Source organism: Armigeres subalbatus, chromosome 3 (assembly GCF_024139115.2).
Source record: "Armigeres subalbatus isolate Guangzhou_Male chromosome 3, GZ_Asu_2, whole genome shotgun sequence".
NCBI classification, from domain to species: Eukaryota; Metazoa; Arthropoda; class Insecta; order Diptera; family Culicidae; genus Armigeres; species Armigeres subalbatus.
In genome coordinates this window covers 166,823,402-166,848,179 of record NC_085141.1, presented here as the reverse complement: position 1 = coordinate 166,848,179, position 24,778 = coordinate 166,823,402, and the positions used below count along the sequence as shown (strand labels likewise).

General features: G+C 41.4%; 1 protein-coding gene across 2 annotated transcripts in view; it reads right to left on the bottom strand.

The window, feature by feature from the left end:
* Nucleotides 1-2,994: 2,994 nt before the first annotated feature.
* Nucleotides 2,995-24,778, bottom strand: part of LOC134220047 (mitochondrial proton/calcium exchanger protein) — a 41,552-nt gene continuing 19,768 nt past the window's right edge. Inside the window, exons 1-6 of one of the 2 annotated variants that reach the window (XM_062698991.1) lie at nucleotides 15,700-16,012; nucleotides 13,902-15,577; nucleotides 4,099-4,344; nucleotides 3,930-4,034; nucleotides 3,601-3,855; nucleotides 2,995-3,441 (exon numbers count right to left, since the gene is read on the bottom strand). In XM_062698991.1, the coding sequence (XP_062554975.1) occupies nucleotides 3,244-3,441; nucleotides 3,601-3,855; nucleotides 3,930-4,034; nucleotides 4,099-4,344; nucleotides 13,902-15,577; nucleotides 15,700-15,748 (2,529 nt within the window). In that variant the 5' untranslated portion in view covers nucleotides 15,749-16,012 and the 3' untranslated portion in view covers nucleotides 2,995-3,243. Of the gene's footprint in view, nucleotides 3,442-3,600; nucleotides 3,856-3,929; nucleotides 4,035-4,098; nucleotides 4,345-13,901; nucleotides 15,578-15,699; nucleotides 16,013-24,778 lie in introns of those variants that run through there. The other variant, XM_062698990.1, reaches the window with a different exon arrangement.

Genomic DNA, 24,778 nt, shown 5'->3' with positions numbered 1-24,778 from the left:
GTCCATATTTTTCGGAAAAAATAGGGGAAATAGAAAGATTTCGAAGATATCTGGTATTCCTTGAATTGCATGTTTCATGGACAGATCGTATTCAATTGAGGAACTGTCGTTGATGAAGTGGGCTCGAGGTGGATTATAACATGGAAGACAAAGATCTGACGATATGTAGTTTAGGTAGATCCTCAGGAATCGTGACTGACGAATCAGTTCAAGCATATTATCGAAATTGTCTAAGACAAGTGTGTTACTTGTTCCACATTTGATCAGTATTCTAAGTGAGAGTTCCCAGAAACGGTGCTTTAAAGGAGTGACTCCTGCAAGTACCTCCAGACTCATGTTATGCGTTGAAAGCATACATCCAAGGGCAATACGCAAACAACGATACTGAATTCGTTCCAATTTGATTAGATGGCACTCAGCTGCTGAGAGGAAGCAGAAAGAACCGTACTCCAAAACAGAGAGAATAGTCGTTCTATAAAGTTTGATGAGTTCTTCCGGGTGAGCCCCCCGCCATGTTCCGGAGATAGAACGTAGATTGGTTGATGTCATCATTCAACAGCTTTAGTTTACTTGAGCAGGGTACCGCTTCTTAGTAAACATAACCAACTGAGTTTTTTGGGGTGAAAACTCGATCCCTAAATGCCTGGCCCACACAGTCAGATTATCTAGGGTACTTTGCAATGGTCCTTGCAAGACAGCTGCACATGGACCTCTTAGGGAGATCACGGCATCATCTGCAAGTTGTCTAAGCGTGCATTGTCCTTCCAAACAATTGTCAATATCCTTAACATAGAAATTGTAAAGCAAAGGACTTAAACATGAACTTTGGGGAAGGCCCATGTAGCTATTTCTGGAAGTTGTCAGAGTGCCGAGAGTAAAGTTCATGTGTTTTACTGACAACAAATTGAACAAGAAATTATTCAAAATAACGGGTAATCCACTACTGTGCAGATTTTCCGACAGTACTTCTATGGAAACAGAATCAAAAGCGCCCTAATATCCAAGAAAACTAAAGCCAGTTGCTCCTTGTGCGCATAGGCCAGCTGTATATCTGAATAGAGCAACGCTAGACAATCATTTGTTCCTTTACCTTTTCGAAAACCGAACTGAGTATTTGACAGTAATGTATTTTGCTCGACCCAATGGTCGATTCTTGAAAGGATCATTTTTTCCAATAATTTTCTCATGCAGGATAGCATGGCAATCGGTCGGTATGAATTGTGATCAGACGCTAGTTTCCCAGGCTTTTGAATAGCTATTACTTTGACCTGTCGCCATTTTGAAGGTACGATATTGTACTCCATAAAACAGTTGTACAGGTCAAGTAACCGTCTCTTTGCTATATCTGGGAGATTTTTAAGAAGATTGAATTTGATGTTAACGCATCCCGGAGCAGAGTTATTTGATGACAGAAGAGACATAGATAGTTCCAGCATTGAGAATGATCCACCCAATGAACCGGGATCAGTGACTGATTCTCGAAATAGCCGTTCTGCTGGTACGGAATCTGGAAAGACCTTTTTTGCGAAGTTGAATATCCATTGATTGGAGTATTCCTCACTCTCGTTGGTGGAAATGCGTTTCCGCATGTTGGGGGCCGTTTTCCAAAGTGTTGTCATTGAGGTTTCTCGTGATAGTCCCGTGATAGTCGAAAAGCTCAGAACTTCCTTGTTTACGGAAAGCCTTGAAGGCATCAGATTTTTCAAAATACAACTTAGTACATTCATCATCCCATTCAGGAGTGGATGGTCTTCTTATGACAGATGTACTTGGAACGCGTCGTTTCTGAGCTTCTAGTGCGCTTTTTTTAATCAACTCGGTAAGGATTCGATATCCATCCAGTGGTGGCAGAACATCAGTTGATTCAATACCAATTTTTACCACCGATGCAAATGTATGCCAGTCAATGTTCCTCGTGAGGTCGAATGAAACCTGAACTGGTTCTGATCGTTGATAGCCATTTTTGATTGACTATCGGCATGTTAGGAAGTTCTTGGTTTTCAACTATTGAAATATTTTTTTTGTGGATATCCTTAATCACTTTGCTCGCAACATTATTCCTTATTGAAATTGAGCTTAGAAGTTATGGTCAAAATACTATTTTCATTGTAGTGGCCAGATGGGGAACCCCTGCTGGCAGTTCCATTACGAGAGATATACTCTAATAATAATTTAGAGATCTGAGCTACTGAGAATCTGTTGCACTATGCGAAGTATGATGTTGAATAAAGTTGTTGTTATTTGCATGTGAACCTAACCAGACGTGTTTGTTTTATCCTCTATAAAATGTCTTGCCATCTTCCTCCGGATACCATCTTTGGCGTGAATTATACATATCACATACAAGATGTAATATTCATAATGCACGATAAAGGCAACCTTGCCGCTAGGTGTAATAATCAGAGTTTTCCGCAGATTCTTTTGAATGTTGACGGTGTTTTTTTTTTCTGAATTTGAGACATTCTTCTGAAAGAAATTCTTATTTATTTTCAAGGAGTTCTTCAAAATTCCATTAGTTTTAAGACATTCTTCGGTGATTCCCCTTGAAATACTTTTTGGAAAATTTCCATTTCCTATTCTTTGACATTTCTATCACAAATTCACTGTTATTTCCTCGGGACCAAATCAACCCGAAATTCTTGGGATTTTCTTTTTAAATTGCAGATGGACATTTTGAAATTTCAATTGGATTTACGTTAACCCAAGACAGTTACGTAAACACAGTCCGGTTAGTTTGGAGCTTTTCTCGATTGCTTTGCACCATTGCGCTTTACTACACAAATTTCCATACCTAAGAAGTAGGAGAAGCTCTCCCTATAAACTGGGGAAATGCACTGAGTCGAGGGGGGAGAAGACAGAGTTTAAACAATGATAAGACGATTGCTATAGGCAAAGCTTCTGGATGCAAACATTTTTTTCAATTGGTAATTTGTCTTAAAATGTCTCCGCAGATGACGGCTATCGGATATTTTGAAAGAAAATTAATCGTTGTCCTTTGCTTATAGCTTTTACATTAATTTTTTGATAAATAATCTATACAATCACTTGGTTTTCGGAAATATTAGATTTTCTACTCGGTTTACTTTACTTTGGATTCTGACCTTTTTTGCCAATACAGAATATATTGTCTTACACACTGTACAGTTGCAACCAACGGCTGCCATATCGTTCGTTTTAGGCAAGTTTTGGAATCTATTTTCGAATCGATGGTGGTTTAGAACCTTCATCGTCAACCTGAAAGCATCATATTCTCTTATCCTGTGCAGATTTAGATAAATCCGACGACGCAGGTGGTGGAACAATGTTGGGTGGAATATTTGGGGTACTCGAAATTGGTGACATCGGGACCGCGTTGCTGGATTTATCGGTACCAGAAACTGTTTGATCTTTCCTCTCAACATCCTTCTGAAGAGTATACTCCTCGAGAACACATTCGTCCAGCTGACAAAAGAAACATTATTGGATTTAGTTTGGTTTGATTGTAAAACTTAAATCACTGAGTAATATCCGAACCAGTAAGGTTTTTACGGTGCAATAGACGGAATGATGTATTTAAACAATTTTTAACTTTACACAAATTTGCCTTGTCTATGGACCAACCTTCTTTTCACTTTCGGTTTTTAACTGAGGTTCTGACAAAGCCAAATCAGTAGCTTTGTCTTGAAGTTCAAGAAGCTTTTCCTTCTCTTTGCTTTCCTGTTCCTTTTGTTTCTCCTTGGCTTCTAAACTCTTGTTGAGAGCCTTCTCGATCTTATCTTCTGCCTCCAAAACCTCTTCTTTGTCCATCAACTCAATCAATTCGTCGATCTGCTTGGAGCTCAATTGTACGTTCTCTTGGCCAATTATTTCGATTACCTATACGGAACAAAGAGCACAATCATGCAGTTAGCACAAATGTTTCATGAGTTGTATAACAATCGATTGTATACCTTCAAAACGTCTTCCACTTTGATGGAGCCATCGCGATCGTCATCAATTTTGCCAAGAATTTTAGCAATTTGATCTAGTCTAGAATCATCCGGAACTTGTTGAATCTGAAAAGCAGTTATTATTATGTTTAGCATTTTTCAAATGAAATAAAAATCTGTTTGAAATTACCTTTTTTATAGCTGACATCAGCTCGTCGATTCGGACCAGTTCTTCGGCAGCGACGCAGGTTGGAGCATCGACATCGGACTTGCTTTTCTCTACAGCGCTGACCTGTTCTTTAAGCCGCTTTTCTTTCTTTTCCAAGTCTGATAAAACGGTGTCCATTTTGTTGATCATCGAGTTTACCTTCTTGAACAACATCTTTGCCGCCCGTGATTCCTTGACCTTGATTTCTTTAGGCGCTGCTGTGATGACCTGCAAAACAATTAAAAAATAGTGATACGAAAATTATTTATTATTAATGTACATATTTACTTGTCATATTGTACCTTTGACAGATACGTATTTCGACCGCAACAGTAAGGTCGTCTTCAGTGTCTCGTAATTGACTCGACTTGTCGACAAGTGGAGTCAAGTACGAGACACTGAAGACGACCTTACTGTTGAGGTCGAAATACGTATCTGTCAAAGTTACAATAAAGTGGTGGAATTAAATGGAATTGAAACAACTCGTTTTATGACAAGGAAAAAATAGTGATAGTGAATAAGATTTATAATTCTTGAATCTAACTAAAAAATGACGAAAACTAAAATTAAACTGATATGCAAAAACCGGCAGTGTAGCGATCAAGTAGTTTGGAAGCATGCCCATGTTATAAAGAACGTTTCAGGAGAATAAGCACAACATTCCTAGAAAATGGAAATCCTCGATAATGATGCTCTTTTACCCGTTCCGTACTGCCTATGATTGTAAGTTATTTCCATAAGAAAAACCTTGATTAAACGATGTTCGTGCCTTTCTCGTGCAATAAAATATTTTAAAAGAAAATAGTTTTTTTAACCGTGTTTTTCGCATATAATATAGTATTTTGGCCAGAACTTCTGATCCCATAGTCCAATCTGGCCAATTTTGAATAGCAAACCATGGGGCAGGATTCCCCGTAGAATGGAACTTGTTGCGAGTAATTCGGCCAATGCTAAGTTCCAAAAAGTGTGTCTACAAAATTTTGTTCACATACATATACACACACATGCATGCATACACTCATAACAGCCATCACTTCAATTCGGCGAGCTGAGTCGGTTGGTATATAACACTATGGGTCTCCGAGCCTTCTATCAACAGTTTGGTTTTGGAGTGATCATATAGCCTTTACGTATACTTAGTATACGAGAAAGGCAAAACAAGCGTCAGTGGGTTAGTGGTGTGAACACACGCCTCCTAATAACGACATTCATGGTTCAAAACCGTGTTACATTTTTTTAAACAAACTGGAAAAAAAATCATTAGATTGACGTATGAAAAGTATTCCATTGAAGCAGCGGTTGACAGCCTGGGGTACCTTCGCTGCCCCAAGGGGTACCTCGAACAAAAATGCGTAATGGCGGATGTATTACAAATTAAGTAAAAACCATTTTTTTTTTTTTTTTTTTTTTAACTTTTTTTTATTTAAGGCCTACATCAACAGACTACTTATGTCCTAATGATGGTAATAAAAAAAAAAGATATAAGTATACATATCGTCAAAAACTTAAAAAAAAATGGACACAAACACTAAAACAGCTATCTATTGCGAAGTGAAAAATTCTTTGAATCTTCGACGCAGCGTCTGACGAGGCAGGTTGAAGTCGAATATTGTAGAAACCCTGTTGAATATACGCTGTAATCCTTCAATACTACCGTTCATACTGTAGTTAGTCCGACGGAATGGCATTCTTAACATAGCGTTATTGCGAAGTGTTCTCGGCTGTACGTTAATATTAATCTGTTCCAAAATGTCACTACAATCTATTCGGCCTTGCAAAACGTCTGCAACAAGTACAGCTCGAGCGGTGTTACGGCGTTCTCTTAGCGGCTCCAGATCGATAAGCCGACAGCGGCTTTCATAACTTGGCAGGCGTAATGGATCTCTCCACGGTAGTCTACGCAGAGCAAATCGTAGGAAGCGTCGTTGCACGGACTCAATTCGTTCGGCACCGTTCGTATAATTGGGATTCCAAACGGCGGAGCAATACTCCAGTATCGACCGCACCAGTGAGCAATACAAAGACTTTAGACAGTAAATGTCAGAAAATTCTTTACCCATCCGAAAGATGAAGCCCAGGGTTTTGGAAGCCTTACCTACAACGTATGAGATATGCATTTTGTACGTCAGCTGGGAATCCAAAATTACGCCCAAGTCTTTGACATGACTCAGACGTTCTATGCTGGTATTCAAAAGCGTGTAGTCGAATCTAACGGGATTTTTAATCCGAGAAAAAGTGATCATCGAGCATTTAGCCGGATTGACTATCATACGGTTGACGTTACACCAATTGGCAAACGATTCTAACTGACGTTGAAGGAAATAGCAATCTTCGATGGATTGGATTTGCAAGAACATTTTCAGGTCATCAGCATACGATAGGCGGGGAACTTCGAGTACAAAATTCACGTCATTGAAATATAGTAGGAAGACTAACGGACCCAAATGACTTCCTTGGGGTATTCCCGATGTAGCCACGAAGGAATCAGATCTGCAGTCGCCGATAGCAACCGTTAGTTGGCGGCCGGATAGATATGATCGGAACCATTCCAATAGAGTGCCATTTACTCCTAACTTGTCTAATTTGGCGATAGCGATGCAGTGGTTTAACTTATCAAAAGCAGCTGACAGATCTGTGTAGATGACATCTGTTTGAGCTCTTTTCGTCATGCTGTTCGTGATGAAAGATGTAAGGCACAATAAATTAGTACTAGTGGAGCGACCGGCTATGAATCCATGCTGAGTTTCAGACAGATACTGCTTGCTGTGGGAAAGCAGAGGATCCATCACAACGAGTTCGAACAGTTTTGATATTGCACTCAGCGAAGTTATTCCTCGATAATTGTCCACGTCACGTTTGTTCCCTTTCTTGTGCACAGGAAACATTTGTGCAATCTTCCAACATGAAGGAAAGATGCCACTGGATAAGGAAAGCCGAAACAGGAGGAGCAACGGATACTGCAAACTGGAAATGTGTCTTTTCAGGAAATTGGATGGAATACCATCGGGACCAGGTTTGATCGATGACTTTAGTTTTGATGCAGCAGAGGAGATCATTTCTTCGCTGATGTCGATAACACCTAGTACATGGCCATAGGGGAACATTGTCTGCTGCGTGATGTACTTCGTTGTCGGTAAGCTGTTCATCAGTAAAAACGTCAGCAAACTTTAACGAAAACAGTCTGCAGATCTCCTGCAGTGATGATACAGTTTCGCCCTTAAATGTCATAGAGGAAGGTAGGCCAGATTCCCCGCGTTGCTTGTTGACATGATTCCAAAACAGTTTAGGATGCGTTTTGAGATTGGTTTGGATCTTACTTTGATATCGGGAATAGCATATACGACTGACCCGTTTATAGGCGTTGTTGAGTCTGACGTAGTGATCCTTTAAGGAAAACGTGCGGTATTTAGTGTATTTCCTTAAGGCGGCTCTCTTGGCAGTTTTAAGTTCTCTTAATTCCCGAGTGTACCAGGACGGATGAGAGCTATTCTTGTGTACTTTTTGGGAACATGTCGGTCAATAACGTATGCCAAGATATGCGAGAAAGTCGACGCAGCATTTTCGACATTATCGGCAAGTATAGCGTCCCAAGGCATATCAGATAGTACGTCGACAATGCTTTGATGATCGGCCTTCTGAAAGTTGTATGATACGGAAGCGGGAAATACATTGAACTCGTTGGCCAGGCTCACCGGAATTCGGACAACTAAAGGAGGGTGATGAGGGACGAGCTTAACCATGGGAGCTGGAGCTGCGGCGATGAACGGGGCGACATCTTGCTTGCTCACAAAACATAAGTCCAAGCAACGTTGATTCTCATTCGCTACATGATTGATTTGAGATAGCATCGCCGTGCTGTAGTCATCGAGAAGATGCAAAGCACCCGAGTGAAATACTGACCGATGTCCATCGGGATAGAGGAAACCATTGTGAGACTGTCTCCACGAAACACCGGAAAGATTAAAGTCGCCAATGACAAGAAGCTCATCCGCCGCTGCCATACCCTCGACTACGGTGAAGACGGAACGGCAGTGGGTATCTAAGTAGTCAACGTCACGTGTTCTATCTGGAGGTATGTACACGGCACAAAGGAAAATGGCGCTCTTCTTCAATTGGATGGATATCCAGACTTGCTCCAAACATTGCCACGAGGAATTTTCAATTAGCCTTGCCTTCAAACCACGCCGTACAGCAATGATGACACCGCCACCAGTAGATTTCCTACTATTTTCAGGATTTCGGTCACACCGATACGCTTCGTATTCAGTACCAAACACTTGACTCGAGAGTGTGCGATCATCAAGCCAAGTTTCGATCAGGACAATAACATCGTAGCACTGAGCTGATGTTGCTAGACGATAGCTGTCTACTTCTGAGTTGATACCGCCTACGTTTTGGTAGTAAATCAAGAGATCATCGGTGTCGCGATCGATCGACCTGGTTGATGATACTACCGGAGAACTGCTGGAAGTTAGATCCGAATCAGGCAGCGAATGTTCATTGTTGCATAGGTACTTGCCTGGAGTAACGTGCTGGGAGATTTCCAATCCACATCTAAACTCAGGGCCAGGACGACTTGGATGAACTCTGGCAGCAGATGGCGCGACTGAGATAGAGGGACTGGAAAAATCTCCCGAGAAGCTTACTGCGGTGCGTCCTGGACACTCTGCAGAGGCGACTGGCCAGCAAGCGACGATGGGCGAATAGGAGGGCGTGGAGATATGCGAGATACATTGTTCACTAGAATACAGTGCAGCTTTAGGAACAGACCCATTTGAATGTTGTTCATACTTGCCGAACACAGGAGTTCGGAAGACCCCATTTCTAGCCCCAAACGCAGGACCAGGACGACTGATGAACGCTGGTGGGAACGGTTCGACTGCGTTGGGGGGATCCGGGGCTTCCTCAATGCTAGCGGCAAGCGTGCGTCCCAGTGATGATACAGAAGAGGCACCAACGGGAGTAACGGGAACCAACGGATTGATGGTCAATGTAGCACACGATAAATCCGGATTGTCTATTGTCTCTATGGGGCTGATACTACCGAGAGCGCTGGAAAACGGAGATTGTTCAGGCAGAGCAGTGTTACCTTCATGTGTATACTTGCCTGCAAAGGGAGTGCGGAAGACCCCTTCACCGAGCTCAAACACAGGACCGGAACGGCTGAAGATCGCTGGCAGGAATGGCTCGACTGTGATGAGTCGACTAGGGGCTTCCTCAGTACTGATGGCAAGCGTGCGTCCCGGTAGTGAAGATGATGTAGGTTCGTTGAAATAAGTTAACCTTCTAGATTTATTCCGGATAAGGGTGTCGTAAACTGGGACGAGCCGGCTTCGGGCGAAATCGTGATGGTTGGCGTATTCAGCAGAGGCAAGAACATGTTTTTTGAGCTGTTGTCTTCGAATTCGCGAAATAAAATTCCTTTGGGCCAGGTTTGAGTGTCAAGAGCTGCTTCTCGAAACTTGGGGTCGATTCCGATTTTGTAGGAAACGAAGCTCAGACGACTAGTGTCGATGCCTCTTTTTACAAGAGGAATCACTCTAACAGCTTCCTCACACTTTAAACAATCCTTTACTAGCTTTTCAACAGCTTCCAATTTAGCGCTTGGTTGGATACGAGAAAGGTAAACCCAAAACAGTTGAATTGGCTCAGGTACGGTTATTACGCTGGCGTCGGGAACTATTTTCGTGCCACCAAGAAGAGGTTTATGCGATCCTATGTCTTCTTGACGACGTCTTTTGAATGGAGGTTGTCGGGTAGAGCCACTTTGTTGTTGAAGGACCGGAGAAGATGCAGCAATGCGTTTGGTTAGCTGAGCGATTTGTTGACCATGTTTTGTTAGTTCCATCCTAATTTCTTCGTGCGCGGATTCCTGCTTCTCAGTGATAGTGTTAACAACATCACTGAATGACGAAACAGCGGATTTGAATCGAACCATCTTCATAAGTTTCGCACACTCATCACACATCCACATGAGGTTTTGGTTCTCATGGACGATTTTGATAAACGACTTGTTGAGTTTTTTATCGGTGCACCTATAGTGTACCATTCTTTCGCAGAAAGCCATGCAAGTAATACCCTCGTCGTCAGCTTTAACTGGCCTCGCGCAGTGATCACAAGCGGATGACATCGTCGATGGAGATGGAGATGCTCTTAAACTTGCAGTGTGGATGTACGGTAGCCGAAAAAGTGCAGTTAGGGGATAGTGCGAATAGATTGCAAAACAAAACAGTCACAAGTCACAACAATATCACTATCAGGGAAGCGATGATAAACGATCGATTCGCAATATTTATCACTGACCATCCAACACAAATTTCACAACACTAAGTACAACGAGTCAAAAGCAATGAAATGTCACAAAATGGTAAAATAATCACAGCAAGTTACACAACTAAATAAGCGATACAAAAGACACACAATTCGAAGTGCTACTTCCAATGGGAGATTAATAATTGAATTGAAAATTAAGTTGTAATAATTGTGTAGTTTTTCATTCTTAAACATCGTATTGTACATGGTTGGTTCGATGTGGAGTGTCAGAGATTGACAGACGAGAAGAAGTTTGCCGGAAGCCAGATGTTGGTGTCGATACAAGGGAGCAAGAGCAGCCGAAAATCGAACCCACAGGAAGTAACAAAAAACAGTATAAGATCAAGCGATTACTGAGGCGCAGGAAAAATGGAGCAGAACTATATGCGGAGGTTTCACGAGACTGTCAATGAAGTGCGGAGGAAGACAGCGCCATCTCGCGCCGTGTGCAACGACCAAGAAGGGAATTTACTGCCCGAATAAACTATTTTTGGGCTTTTGAGCCTTTTAAAAGGAACTCACCAGCAAAACAAAATACATGGTCGCTGACAATCAATGTGGGTTCATTAAGGGTGGTAGTAGAGAAGTGGTGCTGGTTGGTGAAAAATTTAAAGTTGTGGAAGAATTTGTATGCTTTGGATCTCTAGTGACGTGCAATAATGATACAGTAATGTCCCGATTTTATCACCCCCTGGTGAATTTTGGGGTGATAAAATAGGAAATGTGACAAAATCGGAAAAAAATATTTTCAATTTTTTAATTCATGTCACAAATATGAATCAGTTTATGCCTTGGAAAGAAAAAGGCTGCTATTCCTACGCGGGGCTCTCCTTAGCCGTGCGGTAAGACGCGCGGCTACAAAGCAACACCATGCTGAGGGTGGCTGGGTTTGATTCCCGGTACCGGTCTAGGCAATTTTCGGATTGGAAATTGTCTCGACTTCCCTGGGCATAAAAGTATCATCGTGCTAGCCTCATGATATACGAATGCAAAAATGGTAACCTGGCTTAGAAACCTCGCAGTTAGTAACTGTGGAAGTGCTTAAAGAACACTAAGCTGCGAGGCGGCTCTGTCCCAGTGTGGGGATGTAATGCCAATAAGAAGAAGAAGAAGCTATTCCTACGCGTAGAATCTTTCCAAATGAGAAGGACATCCCCGATGAGCTAAAGCTGCTGATTCGGCTGAGAAAGGTGCGTTGAACACAGCTCATTCTGAGTCGGGACTCGCTGATTGGTGCGGTGGTCAACCATCAAAACAATGCCATCACAGCGATAAGTGTAGAACATCGATACAAGAACTTTGGGTTTGATGCTGAACAACCTAGATAACGCCAGCAACAAATTTTGAAAGTTGACCCGCGACCTCCAGAACACGGTAAAATACAGTTCCCTGCTAAATGTCAACGGTAATCTCGTAGTGAGCCCATCACAGAAAGCTGATGCATTTGCAATGGCGTTTGCTGCTGCCCACAACAAGCCGGGCGATCCTGAAACTTCAGCTGCCGTGAAAATTGCAACTGATCAAGTTCGTACAGCCAGCCCTCTCGTTCCAAATGCTGCTCTGATAAAACCGAAGGAGATAAAGCCGATCATCCGCACGTTGAAAAATAGTAAATCTCCCGGGCAGGACGGGATCAGAAAAATCTGCCTCAAACACCACCCAATAAAAGGACTGATTGTTTTTTCCAAAGTCTTCAACGCGTGTCTAGTCTTAGGTTACTTTTTACTTTCCAACCGGATGGAAGTAAGCCAACGTAATAGGTATCTCGAAGGCTAATAAAGATATCACCAACCCGGTAACTACAGTTCGATAACCTCAAGTTTGACAAATATATTAACTATATCGCCGAAAAGATGGATCGCTGTTCAAAAGCACTGTACTCTCTGCTGAATTGCCGGTCAAAGCTTTACCTCAAAAATAAGTTACTGGTGGTCAAGTGCATCATCCGGCCTATACTGACCTATGCATCGGCGGTCTTGGGCAACTGCTCAAAATCTCACCGCAAACGACTTCAGGCTAAACAGAACAAGTTGCTCAAGATGATCCTCAACTTGAACCCCTGGTATCCGACCGACGATCTCCACAAGTTGGCCGGTGTCAACACTATCGGCACAAGCATTGTACAAGCTACGAGATCCTTCTTAACTGTAACTTCCTGTGAGACGTAAGCAAATCCGCTCATCGAAACACTGATCCCTTGACCCCTGTGATATTATTAGCTTCAAGACAATTTGAGATCTAGGGTTTTCTTGCACTATTTTCCCTAAAAAACCTAATTGTAGCTAGTGAAATGCGTTTGTATGCTACTAATGCCTCTTGTTAAGAAATTGAACTACTCTCGGTTCAAAAGTATTCCAAATCTCTGAACTGCAAAAGTAAATATTGTAAAAGTATCGTTGAATTAAGGTCATTACCATAGAAAATGAAAGTGAAAATTGTTTTCTTTTTTTGTTGCTGACAATTTTTTCGGATCGTTGTCATTATTATCTCCGACAAAAACGAAGCTTTACCGTTGGTTCTCTTTTGACGCTTGTTTTGCATGCGCATCGAAGATAAAATGATTCCCTGGGTATACTTCCCAATATTCTCATATAGCCTCATTCATGTTCATAACATGTTTTATAAATTCATACTAAAACTAAAAATCATCCACCAAAATGCCATTGAACTTGGTTCAAAATAGTAAAACAACTATATACTATTATAAACATCATTTTGTGTAAGAACTTGTAACTCGCTGCCTAGTTATTAACTTTAAATATAAGGCAATATTTGTTACATTTCTTTAACTGAAAGCAATTTTAATGGTAAAATCATTCCAAATCTAATTTATCGAGTCATGCGCTCCGGCAAACTGATGTGCAATTTTGAAAGAAAGCAACACGTTTAGGTTTTTTTTTTCACGCGAAATCACGGAGTTTCATTCATTTGCCGAAAGGCAACGGATGGGCAATTGGATGATTCGGAGAACGCAAGATTTCGCGTTTGATTCAAATCGTACTAAGATTTGAGGTTGTGACTTTTTATCAACACTGACTGAAAGTCAGTACACATTTGGTCACTTTTTCTGTAACTGAAAGTCACTATTTGGTCTCTTTTTTAGTGATCGTGATCGCTACCAGCCCTGTCATTTTTGTGGTGTTAACCGTTAATCCATATAAAAACGAGACAACTTAGACTGGGCAAATGTAAGATTTTAAAGAATAAAATATATTATCTCCTACTTCAAGCAGACGCCTGACTAAGAAACGAAAAAATTCTGCCTGTTGAAATTCCACATTTAGTAATTACGCCTTATAATATATATTCCGCTTTTCGTTCCATGTGTAAGAAAATCTGGCTTTCGATATTCTGCCTTTTGAGTTTTCGCAGAAAAATAGTAAATATTGGAACAAATTCTTAGCAATGTCTTAAAGCAATACTGCGATGAATGAGGATTAATTTCTCGTGTAAAGAAGTTTACTATTACTTACCTCCTGGAGTTCTTCCACATCCTCTTGATAGTCAGCAATTTCTTCCTTCAAATCCTTGATTTCTTCCTTCTCCACTAGCAGTGTTTTCTTATCTTTACTGAGTGAACCTAAAGCGTCTCCCAGTGCTTCTAGATCCTTGCTGGAGATTTCTTCCGATGTTAAAACAATCGGTGGTTCCACTGGAGGTTTGACATGTACTTCTGGTTCTGCAAGGTGGATGACTTTCTCATCGGTGACAAGCGGAGCTTTATCCACCAATATTTCTGCGATTTCCTTTTGTTTTTCCTTTTCTTCTTCACGCTCCTCCTTGATTTTGCGTTGTTCTTCTTTAATGACTTCGATTTTGGTTTTGTTGTCGATCTTACCCTCCCTTTCGCCGATGGCAGCTTTTGTAACAGTTGCAACGGAGTCAGGAAGGACAGAAATGGTGGCTTTCAGCTTGTCGCTGGTTGTTACGCTGTCTGGAATCATCAGCGCTCTCGAAAGTAGCAACAGTGAGGGTGGAACCTTTTCGTTCAAACTTAAGTTTATCCATTCACGCAGCTGCGATTGTAGTCGTTCTTCGGTTGTACCGTAGGCTCGCATACCACGAGCACGACAAGCTGCTTGCAGCTCCGAAAGATTCAACGATTCAATGCCTTCCTTCTGTATCGTTCGGTCATCGGCAGCCAAGCTACGCAGTTTTAGCCGTAACTGGAAGCGAAGCAAATTTGAAGTACCAATTGGTGACATTTCCAATACTCTACAGAGTGCCTGTAGTTGTGGTCTGGACAAAGAATCCAGGGTGATTTCGTCCTCAAATAATTTGGAATATTTAATGATATCCTCATTAGTTACCGTAAAATCAGAGGAATTGCGAACCTTGGCAAAAAATTCGGTGAAATCTTTTGCTGACTGTGAACGATGTTCAGAGCTTTGCACCGACATGTCATCCAGCGTCTTTTGTAAAAATTTCGCCATCTCTAATTTGACTTTCAGATTTTGCTTGATTTTATCTTCTCGCTCGGTAGCAGTTTGAAATGTTGATGGGAGCATCCCTGGGAACAACTTTATAGCCAACGGAAGTAGAAGCTCCATAAAAGGTACTATAATAAATACAGAAAACGGTAACAGTCTGAACAAATCCGAGGTCGTTCGCACCAACAGTCGATGCTCTCGCCTTGTCAGCGTATTGCCGTTAAGTACTCGCCACAAGAGCTTACGACTCACGTTTATGTCGATAAACAGTAATCGAAAGCCATGGTAATAATGCAGCATTTCAGCCCATATTCGCTGTTTGAGGGTTTTTTTGACCGGAGCAGTTGCAACAACCTGGGTTTGAGGCGATGGGGCAGTTTGACTTGTACTAGTCGCTGCTGTTGATGCTGCTTGCGCTGAAGTCGTGGCAGCAATTTCAGACTGCTGCTCCTGTTCCTTTTGCGACTGTTTGATTTTTTGTACTGTGACTTCCACTTTAGACGACGGCTGGTCGTAGTGGACACCGCTCGTCGATATACATCTAATAGCACCATTATTACTAAAACTATAACCTAGTGCATCCAGTAGGGTTGTGTTTGTAGGCGACACTGCTATCACAGCGACAGTCCTATTGCTGCTCGTTGGAATCGAGCCATAGCATTGCTGATACAATCCCGTCTGATTTGAACGGTAGCTTACGAAACGATTCCGAACATTCGCTAAAACAGAAAGAAAAAAAAATCATTGTAAATACGTCAATTAACATTAATTCTCAAATTGAAAAAAAAATGCGACTGAGACAGTTTTTAAAACGCAAAAGATGAGTATTTTAAACTTTTACCAAGACCAACCGGAGCAGCAAAATGACCCAAAACAATCAGCACCTTCATATTCTTATTCACAAAGGAATCACCGACGTGACTGACAACTTAGACAATTATATATTATAGTCAGCTAACAAAGGAGAACACACGCGACGGCTCGATGTTGTTCGGAACAATAATACTTTCAGACTCTCCGGCGCCTGAAATGACAAAAATTGATTCAATCGAATCGTATCCGGCCGCAGCACAGCACAATATAAAACCACCCGACACTGCAAGTAGTGTAGGAATCGCGAATAGCAAACTAAACAGCGCAGGTGTAACTTCTCTACGATACTGATCAATCAGCTGCGAAGAAGGGTTCCCTCTCAAGGAAGAAAGGTCATGATGGGATGCAAAACGGAAAATAAACAGCAGTCGCAGTACGAACGACATGGTGTTATATTCATCAGCCAACAATTCGACATTTAGCTAGTGTAGAGCCGATGCAGTTGATTGGTCAGTCGCTGGTCTGTATGGACTAGCCAGGGTGCATTTGAAATAAAAACTTTGATCAATCCATTTAGTGATAAACGTGCTTTTCTCGTGCGTTTTACATAAAAAGTAGGCATTTCGTCATAACTTTGAGCCCATAGTCTCAGGTCCATATTCAATAGGAAACAATGGGACAGCATTTCCCGCCGAATGCAACTTGTGAGCATATCGGTTAAGGATAAAGAAATGATCTACCTAGCGGTGCTGGGGCCATTCTCGTGCAAAACAATACTAAAAAAACTGGATTAATCCATTAAGCGGTATTGGTGCCTTTCTCTTGCAAATAGTACGATTTGACCAATTTTCAATAGCAAACAATAGGACAGGATTCCCCGTCAAATGGAACCTGTTGCGAGTCGAACAATGATAAGTTCCAAAAAGAGTGTCTACAAAATTTGTACACACACACACACACATACAGACATCACCTCAGTTCATCGAGCTGAGTCGATTGGTATATAACACTATGGGTCTCCGGGCCTCCTATCAAGCAATTGTTTTTGGAGTGGTCATAAAGCCAAAGGTGTACTTGTTGTACAAGAAAGGCAAAACAATAGTGAATATTTTCTTAAGCTGTTATAGGTATATCAATATTTTTTAAGCATAGCTATAGAAATATTAAATGAATCACAATTATGTTTATATATGTGTTACATGGTAATAAACTAACAAAGCCCTGATTATGTAATAACATCAGGTAACAATAAGCATATTTTCAAAATCTTTCAATTAGAGCACGTTATCAGTGATAATAGTTCAACTATATGAGAATCATATTTCCAACTCTCATATCATAAAAGTAAATTCCCATGGGCCAATACCTGCTCTCAACGATAGTGTGGATTGCCTTCCGAACGCAAACGTACAGCAAACTGCAAATCAGCTGTTCTGAACATTCACCGGGAAGTACAAATCAGCTGCACGGCGAAATTGGTATTAATGAGCTACACTAACACACGGGCATGTAAGACGTGAAGACCAAGCTGCGCACTATATAGCCATCTGCAACAACAACGGTGGGACAGACAAGCAGACAGCAGCAACCCATTCATCAATGACGCGAATCACGTTTTAAAATTAGAGTTTTTCCGCTAACAAGCGTGATCGCAAGTCGCAACTCAACAACTGTGCCAAAGGACATGCACAGATAGAAGTAAAAGTTTTCTTTAGCCATAAACGTTTGGTTATGTATGTGGGTATGAAGTACACACATTCAGTAGTAGGTGAGAAAAAGCGCAACCGTTGTACTGTGACAAAAACAAGTCCAACGCATCCACTTAGTATGTGACGAGTGCCATCGATACGCGATTCCCACCAAATCCATCAGATATACGAATTGAAAAGACCATAATTATAACAATTAGTCACACACAGTAATACTAAGGGCAAACCTTTGCGATTAGTACCATGATACAAGGCGATAAGAAAACAATTTCAAGGCTATTTCTGATAAAGAAAATATTTGGTATGGGGCTCAATTCAAGATTATTTTACCATGGTATGAATATCACCAATTTGTCACTAATGTGTTCCACTCCTGAAATGCCCCTAACGGTAAGATATTACACAAGGGTCATCAACAAATTATGTATGGGCTTTAATGAAGGGATACCGGTTGCCGGTGTGCAATATTAAAAGTTTTATACAATTCTCAATTTTGGTGAAAAACAGTATAGAGGAGGGATGTTCCTTTACGTGATTTGCCCTCTACATAGTAAGTAATAATATTACAGCGCAGATGCATAACTTTAAACGAATGATTTGATTTTTTCAAATCTTGTGCTTATTGACTATTGTAGCCAACAAAGATAAGTTAATAAAAAAAATGCTTACGATCGTATGATTTTCAAAGTCACGCGTAATTTTGGTGAACTAGTTTCCTCTTTGATTTTTCTTTTCGGTTCATCTTTGTTGGTGCTCAAGGCACATTTTTGAGCATTGGCGGCTCGAGGGGTGACAAAAGGGGTTATATTGTCTATCCGGAATAAATTTATACCGCTTTTTATACCGAAGTTGGATTTTTCTCCAGATACAGGCAACTTTGCCAACTTCGGAAGTAGTGCGCTGGATTCGCCTAAAGTTGCGCTAAACAACGCATCAATTAGTTTGACAAATAAAACTTCGGAAGAAAGTTCGGTTCGGAAGTCCCGACTTCCGAATTCTAACTTGGTGCTACGCCGACAATATTTTTTATTAATGACAAAATGACAATATAAAACAAATTCTTTGTGTTTTTTTTTGTAGCGATTCTTCAACTGCACCTTTAGTAAGTAATGGAAGGATCATTTTACAGATTTCGGTGAACTATTCAATTATAAATTTTCGGTACAATTAACCGAAATCTCAACAGCAGAATTGTTCGGTACTTATTTCACCGATTTTCTGTGATTTTTTCCTTTGTTCAACTGTCAAACCAAAGAAAATCTGTAAAAAAATATTTACCGAACATCTCTGCTGTTGAAATTTCGGGTAAATTTCACAAACCTCTGCTATTTATTAGAAGTGTGCTGTCTTCCATTGAGACCGGCCGGGGTACAAGCAGCCTTATGGAAAGTCGGGTAGCCTACCCTGTTTGCAACTATGGTCGTATGCGGACAGCGAAGTGATCGGCTTATAACAGCGTTCCTCATGTTACAAGCGGCAGATCATCGCCCGAATGCCAGCGAGGGACTTTGATGCTTTAATCAAAATTGGGTTGGGTTGCAGGGTTGCAGGACCTTGTGGCCATGCTTGTTGCATCGTTGGACTGCATCCGGTTTCGATACTAACGACAAAAAGCTGGGGCGAAGAGGCCTCGAATAAAGTCATCGTGTTCGCGGTACCGAAGCAAAGTGCAACAACAGATCCGTTCTCTTATTGAAGCCACAGACGTAGCGCTAGGGAGAGGAGAGGAACATACAAAGGAAAAGAAATAACACACTTCATCTTATACCAGGCAGATGGAAACATTTAAATGAGCATAAAATCACATTTTTGCTTATACCGGGCAAATGAGAACATCTAGAGAAGGCGAACACTAAAAATGTTGCCTTATACCGAGAAAATGCGAATAGTTAGGGAAAGCAAAACAGAACGCTTCGCCCTATACCGTGACCTGCCCTAATTCCGCGCATCGCCTAATACCGTGGTTTTCATAAGAAATCAGAACCTGGCTATCATGGACATCGTATTATTTGATGAAATGTTCAAACATATTATGTTATTATGTTTGAACATTTCACCAAATAATGTGATGTCCATGATAGCCAGGTTCTGATTGCTTATGAAAACCAAGGTATTAGGCGATGCGCGGAATTAGGGCAGGTCACGGTACCTGGGAAATGGAAACATTTAAAGAAGGCGAAACAACACATTTCACCTTATACCGTGCAAATGCAAACATTTAAATAAGGTAATATATTACATTATGCCTTATACACAATATCATTCCGTCTTGCGAGTTCTACCAATAGGCTACTTGAAGGGCGAGCTTTATCATAGGATGTCATGTATCTTGATGACAAGGTTCACACATCTAATTGTCATTAACGACAATATTCATCTTCGCTTTGAGCTAACTAAAAATAATGCGTGATAGTAAAGAGGAAAATACTTAGAAGTGAAGCGCAATGAAAGCAGCGACCATATAAAGGAAAGCAAGTAAAGAGTTGGTAGGAAAGGATGGCGAACTACTTTAGAATTTAATGTCACCCTTATAGAATACAAAAATAAGAGCTTAAAAGGTGACCTATGTCTTCATACCGCAAAACGATGCACCGTGAAATTATGTATAACGCGGAACGGATAGACCTGTGCGTTGCTGTCGCCGACGATTTTGGGTCGGTTCGCCGCCGATCATAATTTGGCCACGCCGATGACTAATCGCAGTAAGAAAAAAAGCAATTAACTTGAGTCGAGTCAAGCACGAGAAACTGCAGACCGCCCAACAGTTGAGGTCAAAATACGTATCTGTAAAGCAATACAACGTAGTGGAATTAATTGGAATATGTGGCTAAACTGGTCTTATGACAATTCATGTTAAAGTGGAATTCGTCAGAATTCAATTTCAAATCTACCTCAAGTGATGGTGTCTCATATAGTGGCATATATTGTTTTAGTTTATGAATAAGTTGGTTGATTAGTTTGAGAGTTTGAATGAGGTTTTATCTAGTAAAATAGTACATAAATTGTTTAACTGGTTTTTGGAATTCGTCTTAGCAATTTTCATGGTGTAGGCAAATCATTGCAGTTCAGGAATATCAAGTTTAGTAGCACAGTCATTATCTTGACAATATTTACTTTATTATTTATTAAAATCAACCACGCCAGTTTTCTTTGTTTTTAGATTTGTGCTATTAGGACAGTAGACTTATTTAGCTAAATTTAGCAAATTTAGAAAAAAAAATCCCCACTGTGAATGCTTTTCCAGTTTTTTTTGTCCCGAGTAACTATGTTTTATTAGGAAATCAACTTTTGAATATGATTTGCAAAACCACTTGGTATGTTGCGATAGGTTGCGAGCATCATCAATGCTTCTTCCTTTCTTATTAACTGCCACTTTAACCCAGATCTGGGATGTTGTTTCCACGATGCTTAGTATTTAGCAAAATTATTAGTTGAACGTCAGATAGTTACAAACATTACGAAATTTTAATTATATTTTATTGTCTTGAAATTGTTTAATAAAACTTCCAATTCCTGGAATTCCTGAGACTATTCGAAGAAGTATCGTTTCGACATTCATTTAAGATTTCCTTCGGAATTTCCTCCAGGGATTTCTTCGGAAAATATTCCAGAAATTACTTCGGAAATAAATCGAGAAATTTCTTTAGAAATTTCTCCGAAAAGTTTCCTTTAAAAATCTTAGAAAATTACTTCAGGAATTCTTCCGGAAATTTCTTTATGTATTTCTTCGGAAATTCATTACGAAATTTCTACGAAAATTCCTTCAGAATTCCCATTACCGATTTTTTTTAAGGAATGTATACGAAAATGGTTGATAGAATTATGGAATTATGGAATTTCTTAAGAAATTGCTTAGACAATTTTTTAAAGCAATACCTTTGGAAATTTCTTTGAGAATTCCTTCGGAAATTCCTCCTTTGGAAATTTCTTTGGCAATTATTCCATGAATTCCTTAAGTAAATTGTTCAAGATATTGCATAAAGAATACCTTCCCTAAAGGATTATCCTCAGCAATTGCTTATAAACATTCTCCGGAAATTCTTTCAGAACTTCCTACTGAAATTTCTTCGAAAATGCCTTTATGAGTTCTTTCCAAAAATCTTTCAGTAATACATTCGGATTTTTTTTCAACAATTCTTTCTAAAAGTCTTTTAGTGTTTAACGGAAGTAGTTTTTAGATTATTTAAGGAAACAAGTTCTGAAGCAGTTTCCAAATGTTTTTTTTTGAGAAGTTTTTAAAGAAATTCATGGGGGGTTTTGTGCAGGAATTTCCAAATGAAATTTCTGACGTAGTTCCTAGATTTCTCCAGGAATTCCTTCGGATTTTATTTCCAGTAATTTATTCGCAATTTCCTCTAGAAAATATTTTGGAGATTCATCCGATAATTCCCTCGGAAAGTGCTTCAAGGAGTTCTACAAAAACTCCTCTGGAAACGAATTCCAGAAAGTCTTTTGGGTAATTTACCTTAAGAATTAGTTCAATCAAAGTTAATTGCCTATTTCCGGGGATTAAACCACCCGACTTGGACGTTAATTTACAATGTTATGAACTCGTTGTAAGGAATTAGTTAGGAATTAGTTTGAAATTTCCTCCAATTTCTTCAGAAATTTGTATACGAAAACCTTGGGAAATTCGTTAAGGTATTCTTCAACAGAAATTCTTCTAAGAACTCTTTTGGAATTCCTTGCAAAGTTCTAGGACGAAAGTGTAAAAAATTCCTTAAAAATTCCTAAACAAGTTCCTGAAAGAAAAAATTCGAAACAACGCCTGAAGAAACTTCCGACAATCTTGGATTTCTCCATTCCTATGAGCATTCCGTCAAGACTTCGATCAGAAATTACTCTAGGGATTTGTTCGTAAAATCAGCCGAAAATGTTTTAGGGAAATAAATCTAGAAATTAACTAAAGCTTAAAATTTCTCTCCAAAAAATAAATAAAAAGAAGGATTTCTAAGACCTATTTCAAAACTTCCTTCAGGAATTCTTTAAGAACTTCCTCCACGAATTTTCTTTGGAATTGCTTCAGGAATTGGCACGGCAAATGCTGGGTAAAGCGTACCATTGGTACTTCGCGTACCTGAAGGAATAAAATAGACCCCATCTCGCGGTCCTTAGCCTCTTACCCAGCAACTCCTATCCCTACCTCCCCGCGGTGCTGGCCGGGATACGAGCAACCTTAGGGAAGATCGGGTAACCAACCCCGGTGGGAACTATGGTCGTATGCTGACAGGGAAGGGGGGGTTTGCTCCTCTCCGGAGGTGCAAATCTTATTGAGCGTCTGTTCTCCATGTCAGGATCGGCTCACAACAGCGCCTGTTCTCCATGTTAGGGGCGGCTAATCATCGTCCGAGTGCCAGCGAGGGACTCTAAGTGAAACTGTGCACCATGGTCCACCGGAAATAAGGAGGAATGGTCCTCCGGAAATTTAGGGGGTTTGGTGTCAGGCCCTGCAAGCCAGCCTTTAAAAAATCATAAGCAACGAACAACCAACAAGAGAGTTCGGACCGGAACCATCGGCGAAGACCACTGCGACGAAAAGGGACTAGCGATTGGAAACTCGGTTCGTGGAACTGCAAATCTCTCAACTTCATCGGGAGCACACGCATACTCGCCGATGTGCTCAAGGACCGTGGATTCGGCATCGTAGCGCTGCAGGAGGTTTGTTGGAAGGGATCAATGGTGCGAACGTTTAGAGGGTATCATACCATCTACCAGAGCTGCGGCAACACACACGAGCTGGGAACAGCTTTCATAGTGATGGGCGATATGCAAAGGCGCGTGATCGGGTGGTGGCCGATCAATGAAAGAATGTGCAGGTTGAGGATCAAAGGCCGGTTCTTCAACTTCAGCATAATCAACGTCCATAGCCCACACTCCGGAAGCACTGATGATGATAAGGACGCATTCTACGCGCAGCTGGAACGTGAGTACGACAGCTGCCCAAGCCACGACGTCAAAATCATCATAGGAGATTTGAACGCTCAGGTTGGCCAAGAGGAAGAGTTTAGACCGACTATTGGAAAGTTCAGCGCTCACCGGCTGACGAACGAAAACGGCCTACGACTAATTGATTTCGCCGCCTCCAAGAATATGGCCATTCGCAGCACCTACTTCCAACACAGCCTCCCGTATCGGTACACCTGGAGATCACCACTGCAGACAGAATCACAAATCGACCACGTTCTGATTGATGGACGGCACTTCTCCGACATTATCGACGTCAGGACATATCGTGGCGCTAACATCGACTCTGACCACTATCTGGTGATGGTTAAACTGCGCCCAAAACTATCCGTCATCAACAATGTTCGGTACCGACGACCGCCGCGGTACGACCTAGAGCGACTGAAGCAACCTGATGTCGCCACTGCATACGCGCAGCATCTCGAGGCAGCGTTGCCGGAAGAGGGTGAGCTCGATGGGGCCCCTCTTGAGGACTGCTGGAATACAGTCAAAGCAGTCATTAACGACGCAGCGGAGAACAACGTCGGGTATATGGGTCGAAGTCGACGGAACGATTGGTTCGACGAAGAGTGCAGACAGATTCTGGAGGAGAAGGACGCAGCGCGGGCGCGGGCGGCAGAACGTGGAACGTTATAGACGGAAGCGGAAACAGCAGACCCGCCTTTTTCAGGAGAAGAAACGCCGCCTGGAAGAAGCGGAGTGCGAGGAGATGGAACAGCTGTGCCGTTCTCAAGATACACGTAAGTTCTATCAGAAGCTCAACGCATCCCGCAAAGGCTTCGTGCCGCGAGCCGAAATGTGCCGGGATAAGGATGGGAGTATATTGACGGACGAACGTGTGGTGATCGAAAGGTGGAAGCAGCACTACGAGGAACATCTGAATGGCGTGGAGAGTACAGGCAGTGAAAGTCAAGGCAACGGAGGAGATGACTACGTCAGTTCAGCGGACGATGGAAGCCAAACAGCCCCCACCTTGAGGGAAGTTAAGAATGCCATTCAACAGCTAAAGACCAATAAAGCAGCTGGTAAGGATGGTATCGGAGCTGAGCTCATCAAGATGGACCCGGAAAAGCTGGCCACTTGCTTGCACAAACTGATAGTCAGAACCTGGGAAACCGAACAGCTACCGGAGGAGTGGAAGGAAGGGGTTATATGCCCCATCTACAAGAAAGGCGACAAACTGGAGTGTGAGAACTTTCGAGCGATCACCATCCTTAATGCCGCCTACAAAGTGATATCCCAGATCATCTTCCGTCGTCTGTCACCTTTAGTGAACGAGTTCGTGGGAAGTTATCAAGCCGGCTTCGTTGACGGCCGCTCGACAACGGACCAGATCTTTACTATACGGCAAATCCTTCAAAAATGCCGTGAATACCAGGTCCCAACGCACCATCTGTTCGTTGATTTCAAGGCGGCATACGACAGTATAGACCG